The 19,918-nt window shown below is 38.4% G+C and overlaps 1 protein-coding gene across 1 annotated transcript in view; it reads left to right on the plus strand.

Moving 5' to 3' along the window:
- LOC129653613 (solute carrier family 22 member 10-like) overlaps window positions 1-19,499 on the plus strand; it is a 44,023-nt gene extending 24,524 nt beyond the window's left edge. The window contains exons 3-10 of the mRNA XM_055583355.1: window positions 9,697-9,851; window positions 9,953-10,121; window positions 11,812-11,935; window positions 12,507-12,622; window positions 14,655-14,869; window positions 17,092-17,200; window positions 17,659-17,862; window positions 19,289-19,499. Coding sequence (XP_055439330.1) covers window positions 9,697-9,851; window positions 9,953-10,121; window positions 11,812-11,935; window positions 12,507-12,622; window positions 14,655-14,869; window positions 17,092-17,200; window positions 17,659-17,862; window positions 19,289-19,349 — 1,153 coding nt within the window. The 3' untranslated portion in view covers window positions 19,350-19,499. The remainder of the gene's footprint in view (window positions 1-9,696; window positions 9,852-9,952; window positions 10,122-11,811; window positions 11,936-12,506; window positions 12,623-14,654; window positions 14,870-17,091; window positions 17,201-17,658; window positions 17,863-19,288) is intronic.
- Window positions 19,500-19,918: the final 419 nt, after the last annotated feature.

The raw sequence follows: 19,918 nt of genomic DNA on the forward strand, positions 1-19,918 counted from the left end.
TGATTGGGTCATTTATTTTTCTGAAATTGAGCTGTAGGAGTTGCTTGTGTATTTTTGAGATTAGTTGTTTGTCAGTTGCTTCATTTGCTATTATTTTCTCCCATTCTGAACGCTGTCTCTTCACTTTGCTAATAGTTTCCTTTGTTGTGCAGAAGCTTTTAAGTTTAATTAGGTCCCATTTGTTTATTTTTGCTTTTATTTCCAATATTCTGGGAGGTGGGTCATAGAGGATCCTGCTGTGATGTATGTCGGAGAGTGTTTTGCCTATGTTCTCCTCTAGGAGTTTTATAGTTTCTGGTCTTACGTTTAGATCTTTAATCCATTTTGAGTTTATTTTTGTGTATGGTGTTAGAAAGTGTTCTAGTTTCATTCTTTTACAAGTGGTTGACCAGATTTCCCAGCAGCACTTGTTAAAGAGATTGTCTTTAGTCCATTGTATATTCTTGCCTCCTTTGTCAAAGATAAGGTGTCCATATGTGCGTGGATTTATCTCTGGGCTTTCTATTTTGTTCCATTGATCTATATTTCTGTCTTTGTGCCAGTACCATACTGTCTTGATGACTGTGGCTTTGTAGTAGAGCCTGAAGTCAGGCAGGTTGATTCCTCCAGTTCCATTCTTCTTTCTCAAGGTAGCTTTGGCTATTTATTTCCATACAAATTGTGAAATTATTTGTTCTAGCTCTGTGAAGAATACCGTTGGTAGCTTGATAGGGATTTCCATACAAATTGTGAAATAATTTGTTCTAGCTCTGTGAAGAATACCGTTGGTAGCTTGATAGGGATTGCATTGAATCTATAAATTGCTTTGGGTAGCATACTCATTTTCACTATATTGATTCTTCCAATCCATAAACATGGTATATTTCTCTATCTATTAGTGTCCTCTTTGATTTCTTTCACCAGTGTTTTATAGTTTTCTATATATAGGTCTTTAGTTTCTTTAGGTAGATATATTCCTAAGTATTTTATTCTTTCGTTGCAATGGTGAATGGAATTGTTTCCTTAATTTCTCTTTCTATTTTCTCATTATTAGTGTATAGGAATGCAAGGGATTTTTGTGTGTTGATTTTATATCCTGCAACTTTACTATAATCATTGATTAGTTCTAGTAATTTTCTGGTGGAGTCTTTAGGGTTTTCTATGTAGAGGATCATGTCATCTGCAAACAGTGAGAGTTTTACTTCTTCTTTTCCAATGTGGATTCCTTTTATTTCTTTTTCTGTTCTGATTGCTGTGGCCAAAACTTCCAAAACTATGTTGAATAGTAATGGTGAAAGTGGGCACCCTTGTCTTGTTCCTGACTTTAGAGGAAATGCTTTCCATTTTTCACCATTGAGGATAATGTTTGCTGTGGGTTTGTCATATATAGCTTTTATTATGTTGAGGTATGTTCCTTCTATTCCTGCTTTCTGGAGAGTTTTTATCATAAATGGATGTTGACTTTTGTCAAAGGCTTTCTCTGCATCTATTGAGATAATCATATGGTTTTTATTTTTCAGTTTGTTAATGTGGTGTATTACATTGATTGATTTGTGGATATTGAAGAATCCTTGCATCCCTGGCATATAGCCCACTTGGCCATGGTGTATGATCTTTTTAATGTGTTGTTGGATTCTGATTGCTAGAATTTTGTTAAGGATTTTTGCATCTATGTTCATCAGTGATATTGGCCTGTAGTTTTCTTTTTTTGTGGGATCTTTGTCAGGTTTTGGTATTAGGGTGATGGTGGCCTCATAGAATGAGTTTGGAAATTTACCTTCCTCTGCAATTTTCTGGAAGAGTTTGAGCAGGATAGGTGTTAGCTCTTCTGTCAATTTTTGGTAGAATTCAGCTGTGAAGCCGTCTGGACCTGGGCTTTTGTTTGCTGGAAGATTTTCGATTACCGTTTCAATTTCTGTGCTTGTGATGGGTCTGTTAAGATTTTCTATTTCTTCCTGGTCCAGTTTTGGAAAGTTGTACTTTTCTAAGAATTTGTCCATTTCTTCCACGTTGTGCATTTTATTGGCATATAATTGCTGATAGTAGTCTCTTATGATCCTTTGTATTTCTGTGTTGTCTGTTGTGATCTCTCCATCTTCATTTCTAATTTTATTGATTTGGTTTTTCTCCCTTTGTTTCTTGATGAGTCTGGCAAATGGTTTGTCAATTTTATTTATCCTTTCAAAAAACCAGCTTTTGGCTTTGTTGATTTTTCCTATGGTCTCTTTTGTTTCTTTTCCATTTATTTCTGCCCTAATTTTTAAGATTTCTTTCCTTCTACTAACCCTGGGGTTCTTCATTTCTTCCTTTTCTAGTTGCTTTAGGTGTAGAGTTAGGTTATTTATTTGACTCTTTTCTTGTTTCTTGAGGTATGCCTGTATTGCTATGAACTTTCCCCTCAGGACTGCTTTTACAGTGTCCCACAGGTTTTGGGTTGTTGTGTTTTCATTTTCATTCATTTCTATGCAAATTTTGATTTCTTTTTTATTTCTTCTGTGATTTGTTGGTTATTCAGCAGCGTGTTGTTGAGCCTCCATATGTTGGCATTTTTAATAGTTTTTCTCCTGTAATTGAGATCTAATCTTACTGCACTGTGGTCAGAAAAGATGCTTGGAATGATTTCTATTTTTTTGAATTTATCAAGGCCCAGTTTGTGGGTTTTATGGCCCAGGATGTGATCTATCCTGGAGAAGGTTCCATGTGTGCTTGAGAAAAAGGTGAAATTCATTGTTTTGGGATGAAATGTCCTATAGATATCAATTAGGTCTAACTGGTCTATTGTATCATTTAAAGTTTGTGTTTCCTTGTTAATTTTCTGTTTAGTTGATCTATCCATAGGTGTGAGTGGGGTATTAAAGTCTCCCACTATTATTGTGTTATTGTTAATTTCTCCTTTCATACTTGTTAGCATTTGTCTTACATATTGCAGTGCTCCCGTGTTGGGTGCATATATATTTATAATTGTTATATCTTCTTCTTGGATTGATCCTTTGATCATTATGTAGTGACCCTCTTTGTCTCTTTTCACAGCCTTTGTTTTAAAGTCTATTTTATCTGATATGAGCATTGCTACTCCTGCTTTCTTTTGGTCCCTATTTGCATGGAAAATCTTTTTCCAGCCCTTCACTTTCAGTTTGTATGTGTCCCCTGTTTTGAGGTGGGTCTCTTGTAGACAATATATGTAGGGGTCTTGTTTTTGTATCCATTCAGCCAGTCTTTGTCTTTTGGTTGGGGCATTCAACCCATTTACGTTTAAGGTAATTACTGATAAGTATGATCCCATTGCCATTTACTTTATTGTTTGGGGTTCAAATTTATACACCCTTTTGTGTTTCCTGTCTAGGGAATATCCTTTAGTATTTGTTGGAGAGCTGGTTTGGTGGTGCTGAATTCTCTCAGCTTTTGCTTGTCTGTAAAGCCTTTGATTTCTCCTTCATATTTGAATGAGATCCTTGCTGGGTACAGTAATCTGGGCTGTAGGTTATTTTCTTTCATCACTTTAAGTATGTCTTGCCATTCCCTCCTGGCTTGAAGAGTTTCTATTGAAAGATCAGCTGTTATCCTTATGGGAATTCCCTTGTGTGATATTTGTTGTTTTTCCCTTGCTGCTTTTAATATGTGTTCTTTGTGTTTGATCTTTGTTAATTTGATTAATATGTGTCTTGGGGTGTTTCACCTTGGGTTTATCCTGTTTGGGACTCTCTGGGTTTCTTGGACTTGAGTGATTATTTCCTTCCCCATCTTAGGGAAGTTTTCAACTATTATCTCCTCAAGTATTTTCTCATGGTCTTTCTTTTTGTCTTCTTCTTCTGGGACCCCTATGATTCAAATGTTGTAATGTTTAATATTGTCCTGGAGGTCTCTGAGATTGTCCTCATTTCTTTTAATTCGTTTTTCTTTTTTCCTCTCTGATTTATTTATTTCTACCATTCTATCTTCTAATTCACTAACCCTATCTTCTGCCTCTGTTATTCTACTATTTGTTGCCTCCAGAGTGTTTTTAATTTCATTTATTGAAGTATTCATTATATATTGACTCTTTTTTATTTCTTCTAGGTCCTTGTTAAACCTTTCTCGCATCTTCTCAATCCTTGTCTCCAGGCTATTTATCTGTGATTCCATTTTGATTTCAAGATTTTGGATCAATTTCGCTATCATTATTCAGAATTCTTTATCAGGTAGATTCCTTATCTCTTCCTCTTTTGTTTGGTTTGGTGGGCGTTTATCCTGTTCCTTTATCTGCTGGGTATTCCTCTGTCTCTTCATCTTGTTTAAATTGCTGAGTTTGGGGTGTCCTTTCTGTATTCTAGCAGTTTTTGGAGTTCTCTTTATTGTGGCGTTTCCTCACTGTGTGTGGGTTTGTACAGGTGGCTTGTCAAGGTTTCTTGGTTAGGGAAGCTTGTGTCGGTGTTCTGGTGGATGGAGCTGTATTTCTTCTTTCTGGAGTGCAATAAAGTGTCCAGTAATGAGTTATGAGATGTCTATGGTTTGGGAGTGACTTTGGGCTGCCTGTATCTTGGAGCTCGGGGCTGTGTTCCTTGGTTGCTGGAGAATTTGCTTGGTATGTCTTGCCCTGGAACTTGTTGGCCCTTGTGTGGTGCTTGGTTTCAGTGTAGGTATGAAGGCGTTTGATGAGCTCCTGTCAATTAATGTTCCCTGGAGTCAGGAGTTCCCTGGAGTCTGGGTTTGGACTTAAGCCTCCTGCTTCCAGTTATCGGTCTTATTTTTACAGTAGTTTCAAAACTTCTCCTTCTATACAGCACCATTGATAAAAACATCTACATTAAAGATGAAAAGTTTCTCCACCGTGAGGGTCACCCAGAGAGGTTCACAGCGTTACATGGAGAAGAGAAGAGGGAGGAGGAAGTTAGAGGTGACCCGAATGAGATGAGGTGGAATCAGTAGAGGAGAGAGTGGGCTAGCCAGTAATCACTTCCTTATATGCACTCCACAACTGGACCGCTCAGAGATGTTCATGGAGTTATACAGAGAAGAGAAGAAGGAGGAAGGAGACAGAGGTGGCCAGGAGGATAAAAGGGGGGAATGAAAAAGAGGGAGACAGATTCAGCTAGTAATCAGTTCCCTAAGTGTTCTCCACCGTCTGGAACACACAGAAATTCACAGAGTTGGGTAGAGTAGAGAGAGGTTAGGGAGGAGACACAGGCGACCTGGTGGAGAAAAAGGAGAGTCCAAAGGGAGAGAGAGCAGTCAAGCCAGTAATCTCACTCCCCGCCCCCCCTAGTGAAAAATGGGTCCTGAAGATTGGGTTCTTAAAGGTACAAAATTGGTAACAAATACATAAAAGCAAAAATCAAAAATCTAGAGTAGAGTTTGGAATTTCAAAAATACAATGTTAAAGAAAAGAAGAAGGAAAAGAAAGAGAAGGAAAAAAAGCAAAAACAAAGTTGCAAAAATTATAAAGAAAATATAGGTATAAAATTGATAACAAATACCAAAAAGCAAAAGTTAAAAATCTAGAGTAGAGTTTGGAATTTCAAAAATACAATGTTAAAAAAAAGAAGAAGAAAAAGAAAGAGAGAGAAAAAACAAACAAACAAACAAAAACAAACAAAGTTGCAAAAATTATAAAGAAAATATAGGTACAAAATTGATAACAAATACCAAAAAGCATAAATTAAAAATCTAGAGTAGAGTTTGGAATTTCAGGTATACAATGTTATATAAAAGAAGAAGAGAAAGAAAGAGAGAAAAAAAGTCACAAAAATTATTAAAAATATATATATATAGGTACAAAATTGATAACAAATACCAAAAAGCTAAAATTAAAAATCTAGAGTAGAGTTTGGAATTTCAAAAATACAATGTTAAAAAAAGAAGAAAAAAAAGATCAAAAAAATTATAAAAAATATATATATGAAGTTTGCTTTTAAAAAAAAAGGGTCTTTTTTTTTTTTTGCCAAGTAATAGTAGGTTATTAAAGTGAAAATTAATGGAATAATAGAGGACTTAAAATTTTTTTTAATTAAAAAAAAGAAAGAATGATCGTAAAAATAGTAAAAATATATCTAGGACTTTCTCTGGTTTTGTTGTCGGTATTGTCGGTTCAGTTCATTTTCGGCTAGTTCCTTGGGTCCAACTTATATTTCTCAAGATCTATAGGCCCCTTCCTATGAAGACGGTACTAACCACAGGGTTTTAATCTATTGCCTGTAGCTTCCAAGGCGGTTCCCTCTGTTATAGCTTCTTCTGTTTGCTGGTCTCTTCAGTGTCTGGTTTCCGCCCTGACACAAAGGGGACGGTGGAGGACACTTCTTTTTTTTTTTTTTTAAGGCTCACTTGTTCAGTCACGCTGTGGGGAGGGAGGGACACTGCAAACAAATAACACTGGCTTGTGCTCTCAGTGCCTCACTCACACTGGGTCTGCCCCCGCTCAGGGCGTGTGTAGCCTCCCTGCCCACACTGCTCAGGCTCTAAGTTGCTCCGCAGGGAACCATCCGTGGCCGGCCCTGGGCTGCTTGCACCTCCCAGGTCCAAGCCGCTCAGGTTCAGGCACTCGGGTAGTCCTCAGAGGCGCAGACTCAGTTGGGCCTGTGTTTTGTGTTCTTCCCAGATCCGAGCAGCTCAGGTGATGAGGTGTTTGGCGAGCGCCATTGCTGCGACTTATCGCCTCCCTGCCGCTCAGTTATCTAGGTGTACAACCAGTGCACCTTCTCAGGCAGATGTTGACCGTCCAGACCCCCAAGAAGTCTTAGTTAGCAAAGAAGCTTGCTTACAGTTTTATAGATAATGTCTCTCTGGGGCTGCGATTGCCCCCTTCTGGCTCTGGCTGCCTGACACCGGAGAGGGATGGTCGGCAGCCGGCTATCTCTGTTCAGTCCTTTGTTCTGTGCACGGGCCTGGCGGTGTCTTAGGTTAAGGCTGGCTTTTCGCGTGGTAGATAGCCCACAGTCTGGTTTGCTAGCCCAAATTATTTCGCTCAGATAGCGCTCGGGGTATTCAGGCCAGATCCTTACTCTAAGCAATGCAGCCTGCGCCGCGCCTCCCTGCCCAGCCCCTGCTTGCTAGTGGCGTGTGCAGGCGTCTGCACTGCTTCTCCACTGGGGGAGATACCGTAGGGCTCGTAATCTGCGGGTTTTAATTGTCTGTTTATTTTTCCTCCCTGTTATGTTGCCCTCCGTGCTTCCAAGGCTCGGCACAGATTCGGCAGTGAGAAGGTTTCCTGGTGTTTGGAAACTTCTCTCTTTTTAAGACTCCCTTCCCGGGATGGAACTCTATCCCTCCCTCTTTTGTCTCTTTTTTTTTTTTTTTGTCTTTTATATTTTTTCCTACCTCCTTTCGAAGACTTGGGTTGCTTTTCTGGGTGCCTGATGTCCTCTGCTGGCATTCAGAAGTTGTTTTGTGGAATTTACTTGGCGTTTAAATGTTCTTTTGATGAATTTGTGGGGGAGAAAGTGTTCTCCCCATCCTACTCCTCCACCATCTTAGCTCCCTCACATAAATTTTAGAATAGCTTTTGCTATTTCTGTGAAAAATGCCATTGGAATTTTTTTCATTGCAATCTTTTGGCAAGCATGGGAAGTAAATACCACTTGTACCAGCAGTTTACAATGTCTAATAAGTTAATTAGCTCAGTGCATTTTAATTAGTAAGCTGCAGAGTCCGAACTCAAACCCCAAGACTTTTTATTTAGTAAACTTTATTTCTTAGAGTAGTTTTAGGTTCATAGCAAAATTGAACAGAAAGTACAGAGATTTCTCATATACCCTTGATGCTGATAGTGGGGAAGATTACCATTGGAATTTTGATAGAGATTGCATTGAATCTACAGATGGCTTTGGGTAATATAGACATTTAAACAATACTAATTCTTCCAATCCATGTATATGGGTTATCTTTCCATTTATTTGTGTCTTCTCAATGTTCTTTCATCAAAGTCTTGCTGTAGTGTCTAAGTATTTCATCTCCTTCATGAAACTGATACTTATTTTATAATTTTGATGCTATAGTAAGTGGAATTGCTACCTTTTAAATTTCTCAGACATTGCATTCTTGGTGTATATAAATGCATTTAACTTCATATGTTGATTTTTGTATCTTACAGTTTACTGAATTTGTAGATTGGTTCTAGCAAATTGTTTGGTTGAATCTTTAGGATTTTCTATTAATATATATATAAGTTCATATTATCTGTAGCAAGGAAAATAAAATTCTTCCTTTCCAGTATGGTTACATTTTTCTTCTTTATCTTGCCTGATATCCCTAACTAGCACTTCCAGAATTGTATTGATAGAACTGGTGTGAGTGGGCACTTTTTCTTCCCTGAACTTAAAGGAAAATCTTTCAAACTGTCTCTGCTGAGTATGATGTTCTCTGAAGGATTGTCTATATCAAATTTATTGTGTTGAGTTATATTCCTTCTATACCACCTAATTGAGTATTTTTTTATCATGAAAGGGTATTGTATTATGTCAAAAGGCTTTTTCATGTTTTGAGATCATCATTTGGTATGCCCAAACTATCCCTTCCTTCCTGACAACTATAAGTTTGTTCTTTAAGTCTGTGAGTCTGTTTCTGATTTGTAAATAAGTTCATTTCTATTTTTTTTTTTTAGATTCTGCATATAAGAAATGCCATATGACATCTTTCCTCCTCTGTCTGGCATTTTATTCAGTATTTCAATCTGTAGATCCATCCATGTTGCTGCAAATGCCATCATTTCATTCTGTTTTATGGCTGAATTATATTCCATTGTAGATATGTACCCCCATCTTCTTTATCCATTCATTCATCAATGAACAATTCAATTGCTTTCATGCTCTGGCTATTGTAAATAGAGTTGCAATGAACATTGGGATGCATTTATTTTAAGGCCCTCTTTTCTTGATGCCTGATGAAACAGAGAATTCACTTTTCCTTATTTGTTTTTCACCTTCTTTTTCCTTCATTCTCCATCTTAGGTAATTCTTTAATCTGAGATATTTATATAACAGCCTCTGGCTGAATTATGGTGCTCTTATATTCTGTTCTAGAAAAGTATATTGCTTTAGGCCAATAAAATCAGATTCAACAAAGAGTGACTGTTACCTAACCCTTCAACAACTTTCATGCATTATTCCACTGATCTTTTGCATCCGTTTAGCCTTGCCTGTGTGGTCCTCGAGACCCAAGTACACTTTTAGCTCTCTTATGTTTCAGACACTTAAGAGACTATACACCAGGTTAAACACAGGCTAATACATGACTGCTTACAAAAGTGTTACAATTTCCAACACCATGGTTTCTTCTGTGAGGTTATTTTTATTTTTGGCCATGCCACATGGCTTGCAGGATTTTAGCTCCCGGATCAGGAACAGAACTCATGCCTTCAGCAGTGAAAGCATGGAGTCCTAACCACTGGAACACCAGGGAAGAAAGTCAAAAAGAGAAAAACAAATATAAATTAACACATATATGGAATCTAGAAAAATGATAGAGATGAACCTATTTGCAAAGAAGAAATAAAGACACAGATGCACAGTGTCTTTTATATGGTGTCAGAGGCATCTGGTGGTTATATGATGAAGTTTTTGTATTATTGGCATATAGTCAAAGATTGTTGCTTTATGGAGATTTGCGTTGTTGATTTAGCTCTTGTTTACTCAAGCTTTCAGGTACATGATTCTCTTGTTAAAGTTATAGAGTATGTTTTTGCTTTCTTAATTTGTTACCATAAATTATCACTACTCACATCACCTAAGCTGACTGTCTGTTTTGTAGGTTTGGGCGAAAGCTGATTCTCAGGTGGTGTTTACTCCAACTTGCCATCTCTGGGACCTGTACAACCTTCGCTCCCAACATCTTCATTTACTGCTTACTACGCTTCTTGTCGGGCTGTTCCATTGCAGTCATAATAACAAACAGCTGTTTTCTAAGTAAGTCAACAATTCTGATCTAATCCATCTTCTTAGCCTTGAATTTGAGCTTGAAATTTCACACTTATTTGACATGATAACACTGTTTTAATATCTTTCAGTTATAGAGTGGACAAGATCCCAGTCGAAAGGCATGGTATTAACATTGATATACTGTGCCCTTAGTATTGGACAGATGATGCTGGGAGGACTGGCTTTTGTCTTTCGAGAATGGCGCACCCTGCAGCTGGTGTTGTCTGTACCTTTCTTTGTCTTCTTTCTCTCCTCAAGGTATGAAGTGTTCTCTCTCTCTTAAGGAAATCTGGGATAAAATGCACATTGAATTGGGATATATTGATTTTCTTATTCCCCGGCACATTCTTATTGTTTGGACCTGAAATCCATGTCTCTCACCTGTTCATTCTGGGCAATTTGAGCTTTGAGAAACATAACATGGAGTAACAATAATCTTTCTGCCTGTGAGTTCTGGGTATTTTCTGCCATCTGGTTCCTAAGTCTTTCCCCATATAAAGGTCATAGAGCTATTCCAATATTATTTTCCTTAATATAAAATACAGACTCAATTTTTTATATAAAAAAAGATATACCTTTAATTCTATTTGGCTTTGGAATGAATCAGGTCACAGAAAAGCTTTCAGTGATTTGCTCTGTTGCAGATGGAATTGGATGAAAAAGATGCAGCAAATTTATTCACAGAGCTGTTTCACAAACTAGCAACAAGATTTTCCACTAGTTAAATTTGCATGCAAATTAGATGATTTACAATATGAATTCAGCACTCCTTCTTCCCTTAAATAACTTTAATAAATAATTATTAATGGATAACTTCATTCCCACACTAAAACCAATCTAGGAAAAATCAGATTTAGGAGAAGACAAGGAGATGACTGCAGGTTTTATAGAATGAGATGAGTTCAGAGAGAGAGGACAGTATAATCCATGTCAGACTCATCTGTTAAGTCATTCTATATTTGTAACAACACTACAAGAAAGCTAGCACTACTGTACCCATGTTATTAATGAGAAAATTGAGACAGATGTAAAGAAGCAATTAGTTATTAATTGGTATTAGTAATTGGATAATTAGTTATCGACATAACTAGTAGTAGCAGGAGTAATTGTAGTCATTGTTAGGGTTTAAGCTGACATTATGGGGGCTTCTTTTTTAGAGGAATAGATACTGTAAATATATATCATGTGCAAAAAGTTCTTTGTCCCATGCCACGGTGGAAGGAAATTATCATGTGAGGGACTCTCAAGATTAAGCTTGTCAAGCTTCTTGCAAATTCTCCTAGTGAGTAAGCAGAGAGGCAATTTGACTCCAAAGTCTGTGTTCCTTACTAGTAGTACAACTTTCAAGTGCACTGTCATGGAGTGGTTAGTCTCATATTCTCCTAGTATTTGTATAATAGATCTGGGTTTTCTCACATTCCCTGGTGGCTCAGACAGTAAAGAATCTGCCTACAATGCAGATTGGGTTCAGTCCCTGGATGAGGAAGATCACCTGGAGAACGGAATAGCAACCCACTCCAGTATTCTTGCCTGAAGAATTCCATGGATCCTGGCTAGCTACAGTCAGTGGGGTCACAAAGAGTGGTACACGACTGAGCAGCTAACACTAACTAACTGATCCAACAAGTGAAGTGGTAGATTTTAGATGGAAAGCAAAACGCAGCTCTTATCGATTGACATGTGACAAATAATCAATGGCCTCCCAGGTGGTGCTAGTGGTAAAGATTCTGCCTGCCAATGCAGAAGACAATGCAAGAGATGTGGGTTCGATCCCTGGGATAGGAAGATCCCCTAGAAAAGGAAATGGCAATCCACTCCAGTTTTCTTATCAGGAAAATCCCATAAACAGAGGAGCCTGGCAGGCTACAGTCTTTGGGGTCTCAAGGAGTCAGACAGGACTGAGCGGCTGAGCACAACTGACTGCACTTGCGTGCTTATTTTTCATCAGGTGGCTGGTGGAATCTTCTCGATGGCTGATTATCACCAATAAACCAGATGAGGGCTTAAAGGAACTTAAAATAGTTGCACACAGAAATGGAATGAAGAATGCTGAAGAAATCCTGAACTTGGAGGTGAGTGGGAAAGGGAAGGGAATATGGTTACTTGGTTGAAGGGAAATCATAAACTGACCTGCCTTCTCCTTCTTGAGATAGACAAGCTGCTTTTCTAACAAGGACAGCTAGTTGAGAATGGAAATTCCCTAATCTTTCATGGGCATCTAATATAAAAGAAGCTTTGAGCACTGTGCAGCTACTTCTTTCTTTTTTAAACTTTTTTATTTTGTGTTGGACTATTGCTGATTAACAATGTTGTGACAGATTAGGTGAACATTGATGGGGATTCAGGGATACATATAGGAGTATCCTTTAGCTCACTTCCTCTGAATCTAAAACTTTTCTACTCTTGAGTCACCCTACCTCCATCTATGGCCTCTTCTTCAAAATAGCATTTTAGCATTTAATTTCCTGAAGTCTCCCTTAACTCCCTACAACTTCCTTCATTTCATGTTCACATGTGATTGTGTGTACAATACGATATACTAGAAAGAAAGAGAACACATATCTCTTGTCCTCTTGTGTGCCAGCGCACATCACAATTCCTGGCACTATGTTAGCAAATGATACATGTTTGCTGTTGTTGAAGGGTTTGAGAGCGACCATGCAGGAGGAGCTGGAGACAGCACAGACTAAAACAACTATGCTTGACTTGTTCCGCACACCCAACCTGCGAAAAAGGATCTATCTCCTGTCCTTTGTGAGGTAGGCTACACACAGCGCATGTGAGAAGAAACATGAATCTATTTATTTCAAATGTTATAACAGTATCGTGAGAGGAAGGGCATACTTGCATTTTTTAAATTAATTTATTTATTTTAATTGGAGGCTAATTACTTTACAATATTGTAGTGGTTTTTGCCATACATTGACATGAATCAGCCATGAGTGTACATGTGTCCCCCATCCTGAACCCCCCTCCCACATCCCTCCCCAACCCATCCCTCAGGGTCACCCAGTGCACCAGCCCTGAGCGCCCTGTCTCATGCATTGAACCTGGACTGGTGACCCATTTCACATATGGCAATATACATATTTGCATTTAAAGGATGAGGGAAACAGGCCAAGTAAGACTCATGTGGAACTGATTTTACAATGACAGTTCAGTCATATCACACTGTCAGTCTCTTCACTGGAGATTGAGGCTGAGAACTTCCCTCACAGTACAGATTTTGGCACTTAATTTTCTTCATTTATTCTTTGAATTTTAATTGAAGCAAATCTGGCACACTGTAATGTGAAGAGATCACAAATAAATACAGATCAATGAATATTTCAATGTCTAATAACGTACCCAACATACAAATCAAGATAGAACAATCCTAATTCCCCAGGAGCTCTGCTCATGTAACCCATATAACTACCACCACCTTCACCACTACCCCACTCTCATCTCCTCCTCACTGCTCTGCACTGTGCACTATTCCGATCTCCATCATTACAGATGAGTGGTGCCTGATCTTAACCTTCACATAATAAATGACAGAAGCATTCTGTGATAGGTCTCCTTTCTTCAGGCTCATTCATGAAGATTCACCCATTCTGTTGCTTGTACCTGTAAACCTGGTAAACTATTCTCCCCAGTGTTCTAGTTTCTAATACATGAATACACTGCAATGTCTGTATGTACTTCAAACTTCGTGGACTTTATTTGTTTCCATTTTGGATACAGTTTAGCAAATCTTGCTCATTATTTCTTGACGAGATGTAACTACTAACTTTGATAGAGTCAGGAGGAGAAACTTTAATTTTTGAAGACTTACACACACATCAGCCACTGGAAAATACATACCCACTGCCAATCTTAAGAAGTAACTACTAAGCTGAACAATTTACTTCTTTCCAGACATATCTTAGTAGATGTCTGCATTTAAATGCATTGTGCTGTTTTAACATTTCTTTACTCACTAGGAAACACAGATTTATGTTCTGGAATCCTACACAATCACAATGGAAGAAAAAAAGTATAGATAATGATCAAGAAAGACCTTGCTTAAAATTGCTGTGATCTGTGGTGTTTTTTGTTGTAAGTTCTAAGTGTAGCTCTCTCTGGTTGTAGCAGATCTTTAAAGTGGGTTCATGTCTAGATGCTTTCTGTGTAAGATGTAGATCCCCAGTGGCAATATTTCACTACATTTCTGATGGTACAGCTGGTGCACGTTTGCTTTCTGAATTCTTCCATTTTCCCTTGGTGCTAAGAAATCAGATACAAAGTTTAAATTCCCCAGAATTCTGTTAGACCCCAGGACACTGCTCCCAGGTCAAGGAGACGCTGGTAGTCTCTTTGCAACTTCAATCATAGTTGAGAAAAAGGGAATTCTTCCCAGTACTGGTGTTGGGGGATGAGAGGGAGGACTCACAGAATTCATACACACATACGTACATTTATACAGGCAACACACAAAAAGAAATCCTTCTCCAATTTATAAGTTTTAATCATTCTGTATTCAATTTCTCTAAACCATTCACTTTGGTGGACTGGGCCAGATTATGTATTCCTGTCATTGTCAACTCTAGGCTTAGGGACTCAGAAAAAAAATGACAAGAGGGAGTGTCACTTTCATATACAGACACATAATCTTTTATTGTATCTTTATCACCTTAAAATGAAGTATTACAGAAATCAGACTGGCCCTTTATTCTTTAACCTTGACCATTGGCTGCCTGGGTCAACATAATCATCAATGGCAGCAATGGGCTCTAATCTATGGCTTGTGTCTTCTTTTGTTCACTACAGATTTGCAGGCACAATACCCTTTTTTGGCATTATGATCAATCTACAGCACTTTGGAAGCAATATTTTCCTGTTCCAGGTAATCTTTGGAGCTCTCACTATCTCAGTCCGATGTCTTGCACTTTACCCACTGAATAATGTGGGCCGTCGACCAACCCAGATGTTTTTCATGTTCCTGGTGGGACTTTCCATTTTGATCAACATGTTTGTGCCTCAAGGTGAGAGAAGATTGGAATTTGGGGAAAGGAAGTGTCTTTTTCAAACCACCATGGATTGTGTTGGGTCATACTGTCTGGAGCCAGCAGTGAAGAATGGTCTCAATTAAAGAGAAAGAAAAAAAAAAAAAAAAAAAAAACACGAACCACCCCCACACCTCAGGGCCTTTTAAGGTAGATCAGACAGCATTCTGTCTATGGAAGGTATTTCTCCCAGTGCAGTGCCCTATCAGAGACTGTGACCCCAAACCCTGAGACTGAAACTCTTGCCTTCAGAGACAGCCTGCACTCTGTCTATGGAGCAGGTGGTCGTTTAGTTGTTAAATCATGTCTGACTCTTGCAACCCCGTGTTGTGGTCCATAAGGCTCCCTTGTCCTCTGTCCATGGAACTTTCCAGCAAGAATACTGGAGTGGGTTACCATTTCCTTCTCCAGGGGATTTTCCCGACCCAGGGATAGAACAAGGCTCTCCTGCATTGTAGGTGGATTCTTTACCAAGTGAGGCACCAGGGAAGCCCAATTAAAGGCTAAATCCTACCCAAACCAATCAAAGAGTTTGTGAGAAATTCTAATAAGATTTTAGAAAAAGAACCAGAGATCAGCAAGTGGCAGTTCAGACATCTATTTATCATCTTACATAGTGAAAGTTGTCTATAAACTGGTACCATTAGTCCTGACAGTTCCTCTAGGACAGGACTTATTCAGTCGCCATTCACACTTTTAATAACAAGGATGGAGGGGTGAGATCTTGCGATTATATCCCAGGTGAAAACATAGTATGGTCACTCCCTCTGTTTTGGCTCAGTACCAGATATGATGGGGCTACCCTGATAGTTCAGCTGGTAAAGAACCCACCTGCAATGCAGGAGACTCTGGTTTAATTCCTGGGTCAGGAAGATCCCCCAGAGGAGGACATGGCAACCCACTCCAGTATTCTTGCCAGGAAAATCCCAGGGACAGAGGAGCCCAGTGGACTAAGTCCATAGGGTTGCAAAGAGTCGGACACAACTGAAGGAACTGCGTGTGCATGCACTTGGTAGTTCTATTTTCAGTTCTTTACAGAACCTCCATACAGTTCTCTATAGTGGTTGTATCAATTTATGTTCCCATCAACAGTGCAAGAGGATTTCTTTTTCTCCACACACCCTCCAGCATTTATTGCTTATAGATTTTTTTTGTTGATGGCCATTATGACTGGTGTGAGGTGATATTCCATCGTAGTTTTGATTTGTGTTTCTCTAATAATGAGCAATGTTGAGCATCTTTTCATGTGTTTGTTGGCCATCTCTATGTTTATGTTTTCTTTGGAGAAATATCTATTTAAGTGTTCCACTCGGTTTTTATTGGGTTGTTTGGGTTTCTTTTATATTGAGCCGCATGAGCTGCTTGTATATTTTGGAGATTAATCCCTTGTCAGTTGCTTCATTTGCAATTATTTTCTCAGATTCTGAAAGTTGTCTTTTCATCTTGTCTGTGGTTTCCTTTGCTGTGCAAAACTTTTAAGTTTAATTAGGTCCCATTTATTTGTTTTCATTTTTATTTTCATTACTCTAGAAGGTGCAGCTAGGGGATCTTGCTGCCATTTATGTCAAAGAGTGTTCTGCCTACGTTTTCCTCTAAGAGTTTTATAGTGTCTGGCCTTACAGTTAGGACTTTTATCCATTTTGAGTTTATTTTTTTAATAGGGTTAGGAAATGTTTACATTCCATTCTTTTTTGTGTAGCTGTCCAGGTTTCCCAGAACCACATATTGAAGAGGTTGTCTTTTCTCCATTATATTTTCCTTCCTCCTTTGTCAAAGTTTAGGTAGCCATAGGTTCATGAGTTTATATCTGTACTTTCTATTCTACCCAAAGCAATCTACAGATTCAATACAATTCCCATTAAATTGCCAATGGCATTTTCAAAGAACTAGAACAAAAAAAATTGTATGGAACCACAAAGAACTCCCAATAGCCAAAGCAACCTGGAGTAAGAAAAACGGAGCTCAAGGAATCAGGATCCCTGAATTAAGACTACACTACAAAGCTATGGTAAACAACACAGTATGGTACAGGCACAAAACAGAAATATAAATCACTGGAACAGGATAGAAAGCCCAGAGGTAAATCTACAATATATTTAAGAAATACAAACAGCCTATAGAGTTTTTTTACTGACTAAATTTTGTGGGTGTTGATTCCTTCAGCCCAGATTTTTTAATCTCACTGATCTTCTCATCTCCAGATATGCAGACCCTGCGTGTGATTTTGGCAAGTGTGGGAATCGGCTGTGCTGCTTCCTCTCACACCTGTTTTTCTGTCCACCAAAGTGAACTCCTCCCCACGATTGTCAGGTATGAGTTTATGAATACTCTGCCAGGGTCCAGAAGAGAACTTTCCCAGCTAATTGGTGCTTATTCAAGAGAATAAACATAATAAGATATGTTAATTATAAAGCAATTATCAGTATTTATAATAGTGCTTTAAAAATAATTATAACCAAAATTACTGCAAATGCTGACTTTGTGCCATGTACCATGCTAAGCAGTACTTCAATGCATCCTCTCAACTTTTTAGAAGATTTGTCAGACTAGTCACAATATGTAACACTCTGTTTAAAGAGTAATTCATATTGACCTTGACAAAGACATCTAGCAAATCACAGAGAAAATGACAAAAGCAAGACGTTTTCATCAAGCTCATGATTTAATACTTGTGGAGTTTTCTGGTTCAAAATAAAGTCAAAATAATAGACCATAAATTAAAGTCCAGAATTTAACTGGATTATTATATATTGTCCTTTACCCTTCAGAGCAAAAGCTGCAGGATTAGATTTGTTGGCTAACAGGTGTGGGGCAGCACTGGCTCCCCTGCTGATGACCCTAGTGGTGTATCTACCCACTCTGCCCTGGATCATCTATGGAGTGTGCCCCATCATTGCTGTTCCTGTTCTCCTTCTCCTACCTGAAACTAGAAATCTGCCTCTGCCTGACACCATCCAGGATGTGGAAAATAAGTGAGTAAACCTTCTAACCATCCCCTGGGAGGGACTGTATGCTTTGGATCTGTGGGTGAGAAAGGCAACATACCGCGTGGGTCCCTCAGATCACTGGGGAGGCTGAACCTTGCCAGGGATACTCCCATCTCGGGCCATTGCCTTCATGAGTGGTGAGGTCATTTCTATTCACTGTGAGTTTCAATCTAGACTGCAGAGATCCCTTCTGCCCTGTTCTCTTTGGTAGTTTTAGTGCTGAAGAGAAGATATTAGCTCTACTAATATCTTAGGGCACATCTTACCTGCCCTCATGAGAGACATACATTTCTGATCATGTTTCATGGTCTTCATATCCATAAAAATTAAAGTTTCTCTTTAAAAAGATACTACAGAGATAAATCTTATATTGGTGCCTATAAGACTAGGCAATTTTGCTGCCATAAATAATGGAAATATTGAGGATAAGGAACATAAGAAACTGGTAAAAAATATTTGTAAATAAGAAAAATGTTCGGTCACTCAGTCATGTCCAACTCTTTGCAACCCCATGGACTGTAGCCCACCAGACTCCTCTGTCAATGGAATTTTTCACACAGGAATACTGTGATAGGTTGCCATTTCCTACTCCAAGAGATCTTCCTGACCCAGGGAATGAACTCCAAATTCTTGTGTCTTCTGCATTGGCAGGTGGATTCTTTACCACTGCCCCACCTAGGAAGACCATTACTGACCTACAGCTTCCATAATGAAGTGACTCAAACTGAGCTCCTTAAATAACAGAAGTTTATTGTCTCACAATTATATAGGCTGGAAGTCTGAGCTGTAGTTGTTGGCAGGGCCATGTCCCCACTATAGGCTCTAGGGAAGGGTCTGTTCCAGGTCTCTCTTACATTTCAATAGTTTCTTTGCTTGTGGCAGCATAACTCCAATTTTCACATGGCATCTCCCTGCACACTTCTGTGTCCTGATGTCCCCTTTGTGTAAAGACATTCTAATTGGATTAGGGGCCCATCCTAGCCCAATATGACCTCATCTTAATTCATTTTATCTGCAACTTCCCTGTTTCCGAATATGGCAATCTTACATTTGAGGTACTAAGAGTTATAACTTGAACACATGAATTTTAGGAGAGACATGATTCAACCCGTAACAAACGGGGAACTCCCTTAGGATTTTCAGTTCACCTCTTGCCTTTCTTCCATCACTGGCCAGACCTCTAAAGAGACCAAATGATAGTAGCAACTTTCTAGGATCTCCACAGTCAGCAGAACCTATTCCAGCATGAGTGTCAATCCCATAGATTTTATTGAATTAAAAAAGATGATGGAGAGGATCAATTTGTACTTATGTATGGAGGGCACACAAACCTATTTTCACATTTTCTTTTTTAAAGGTTGTTTTTCATTTACTTATTGGTTGGTTGACTGGTTGTTTCTTGTTTTCCCAGGAAAAAGTTTTCAAGAAAAGTAAATGAAAAAGATTTCTACATAAAAGTGACAAAGTTTTAAGGAGTTATTGGTGAAGAAAAGAAAAATACAAAGAACAAATACGAATTTTCCTTTCTATTCACAAGCTAGCAAGAAAATATACTGGAAAATGTATCTCATTTACAATCATTATATTAATTTGCACTTTATCATATACTTTGCTGGAACATGTAATTTCATGAAGAGTTCAATTTGGGGGGAAGTAGTTTAAAAAGTTTTGAATTTATCAATAAACTATTAATAGACAGGATGATTCAGATTCAGAAACAAAGAAACACCATGGAATTAGGATCTGACTGGTTGATACATGGAACAGCATATGGTGAACTTTAAAAAAATTTACAAAAATCAGAGCACTATATCATATGTAAATGGCCATTGAAAGAAATCCGGAAACAGATACCCAATATGTATATGCTTAACATAATACATTTGACATCATAAATCTCCTTCAAAAGAAAGCTTATGTAATCCTTGAATATCTTGTGTGTGTGAGCTCAGTCATGCCTGACTCTTTGCGATCCCATGGACTGTAGCCCACCAGGCTCCTCTGTCCATGGACTTTTCCAGGTGAGAATACTGAAGCAGGT

Source organism: Bubalus kerabau, chromosome 5, assembly GCF_029407905.1.
Source record: "Bubalus kerabau isolate K-KA32 ecotype Philippines breed swamp buffalo chromosome 5, PCC_UOA_SB_1v2, whole genome shotgun sequence".
Lineage (NCBI taxonomy): Eukaryota > Metazoa > Chordata > Mammalia > Artiodactyla > Bovidae > Bubalus > Bubalus kerabau.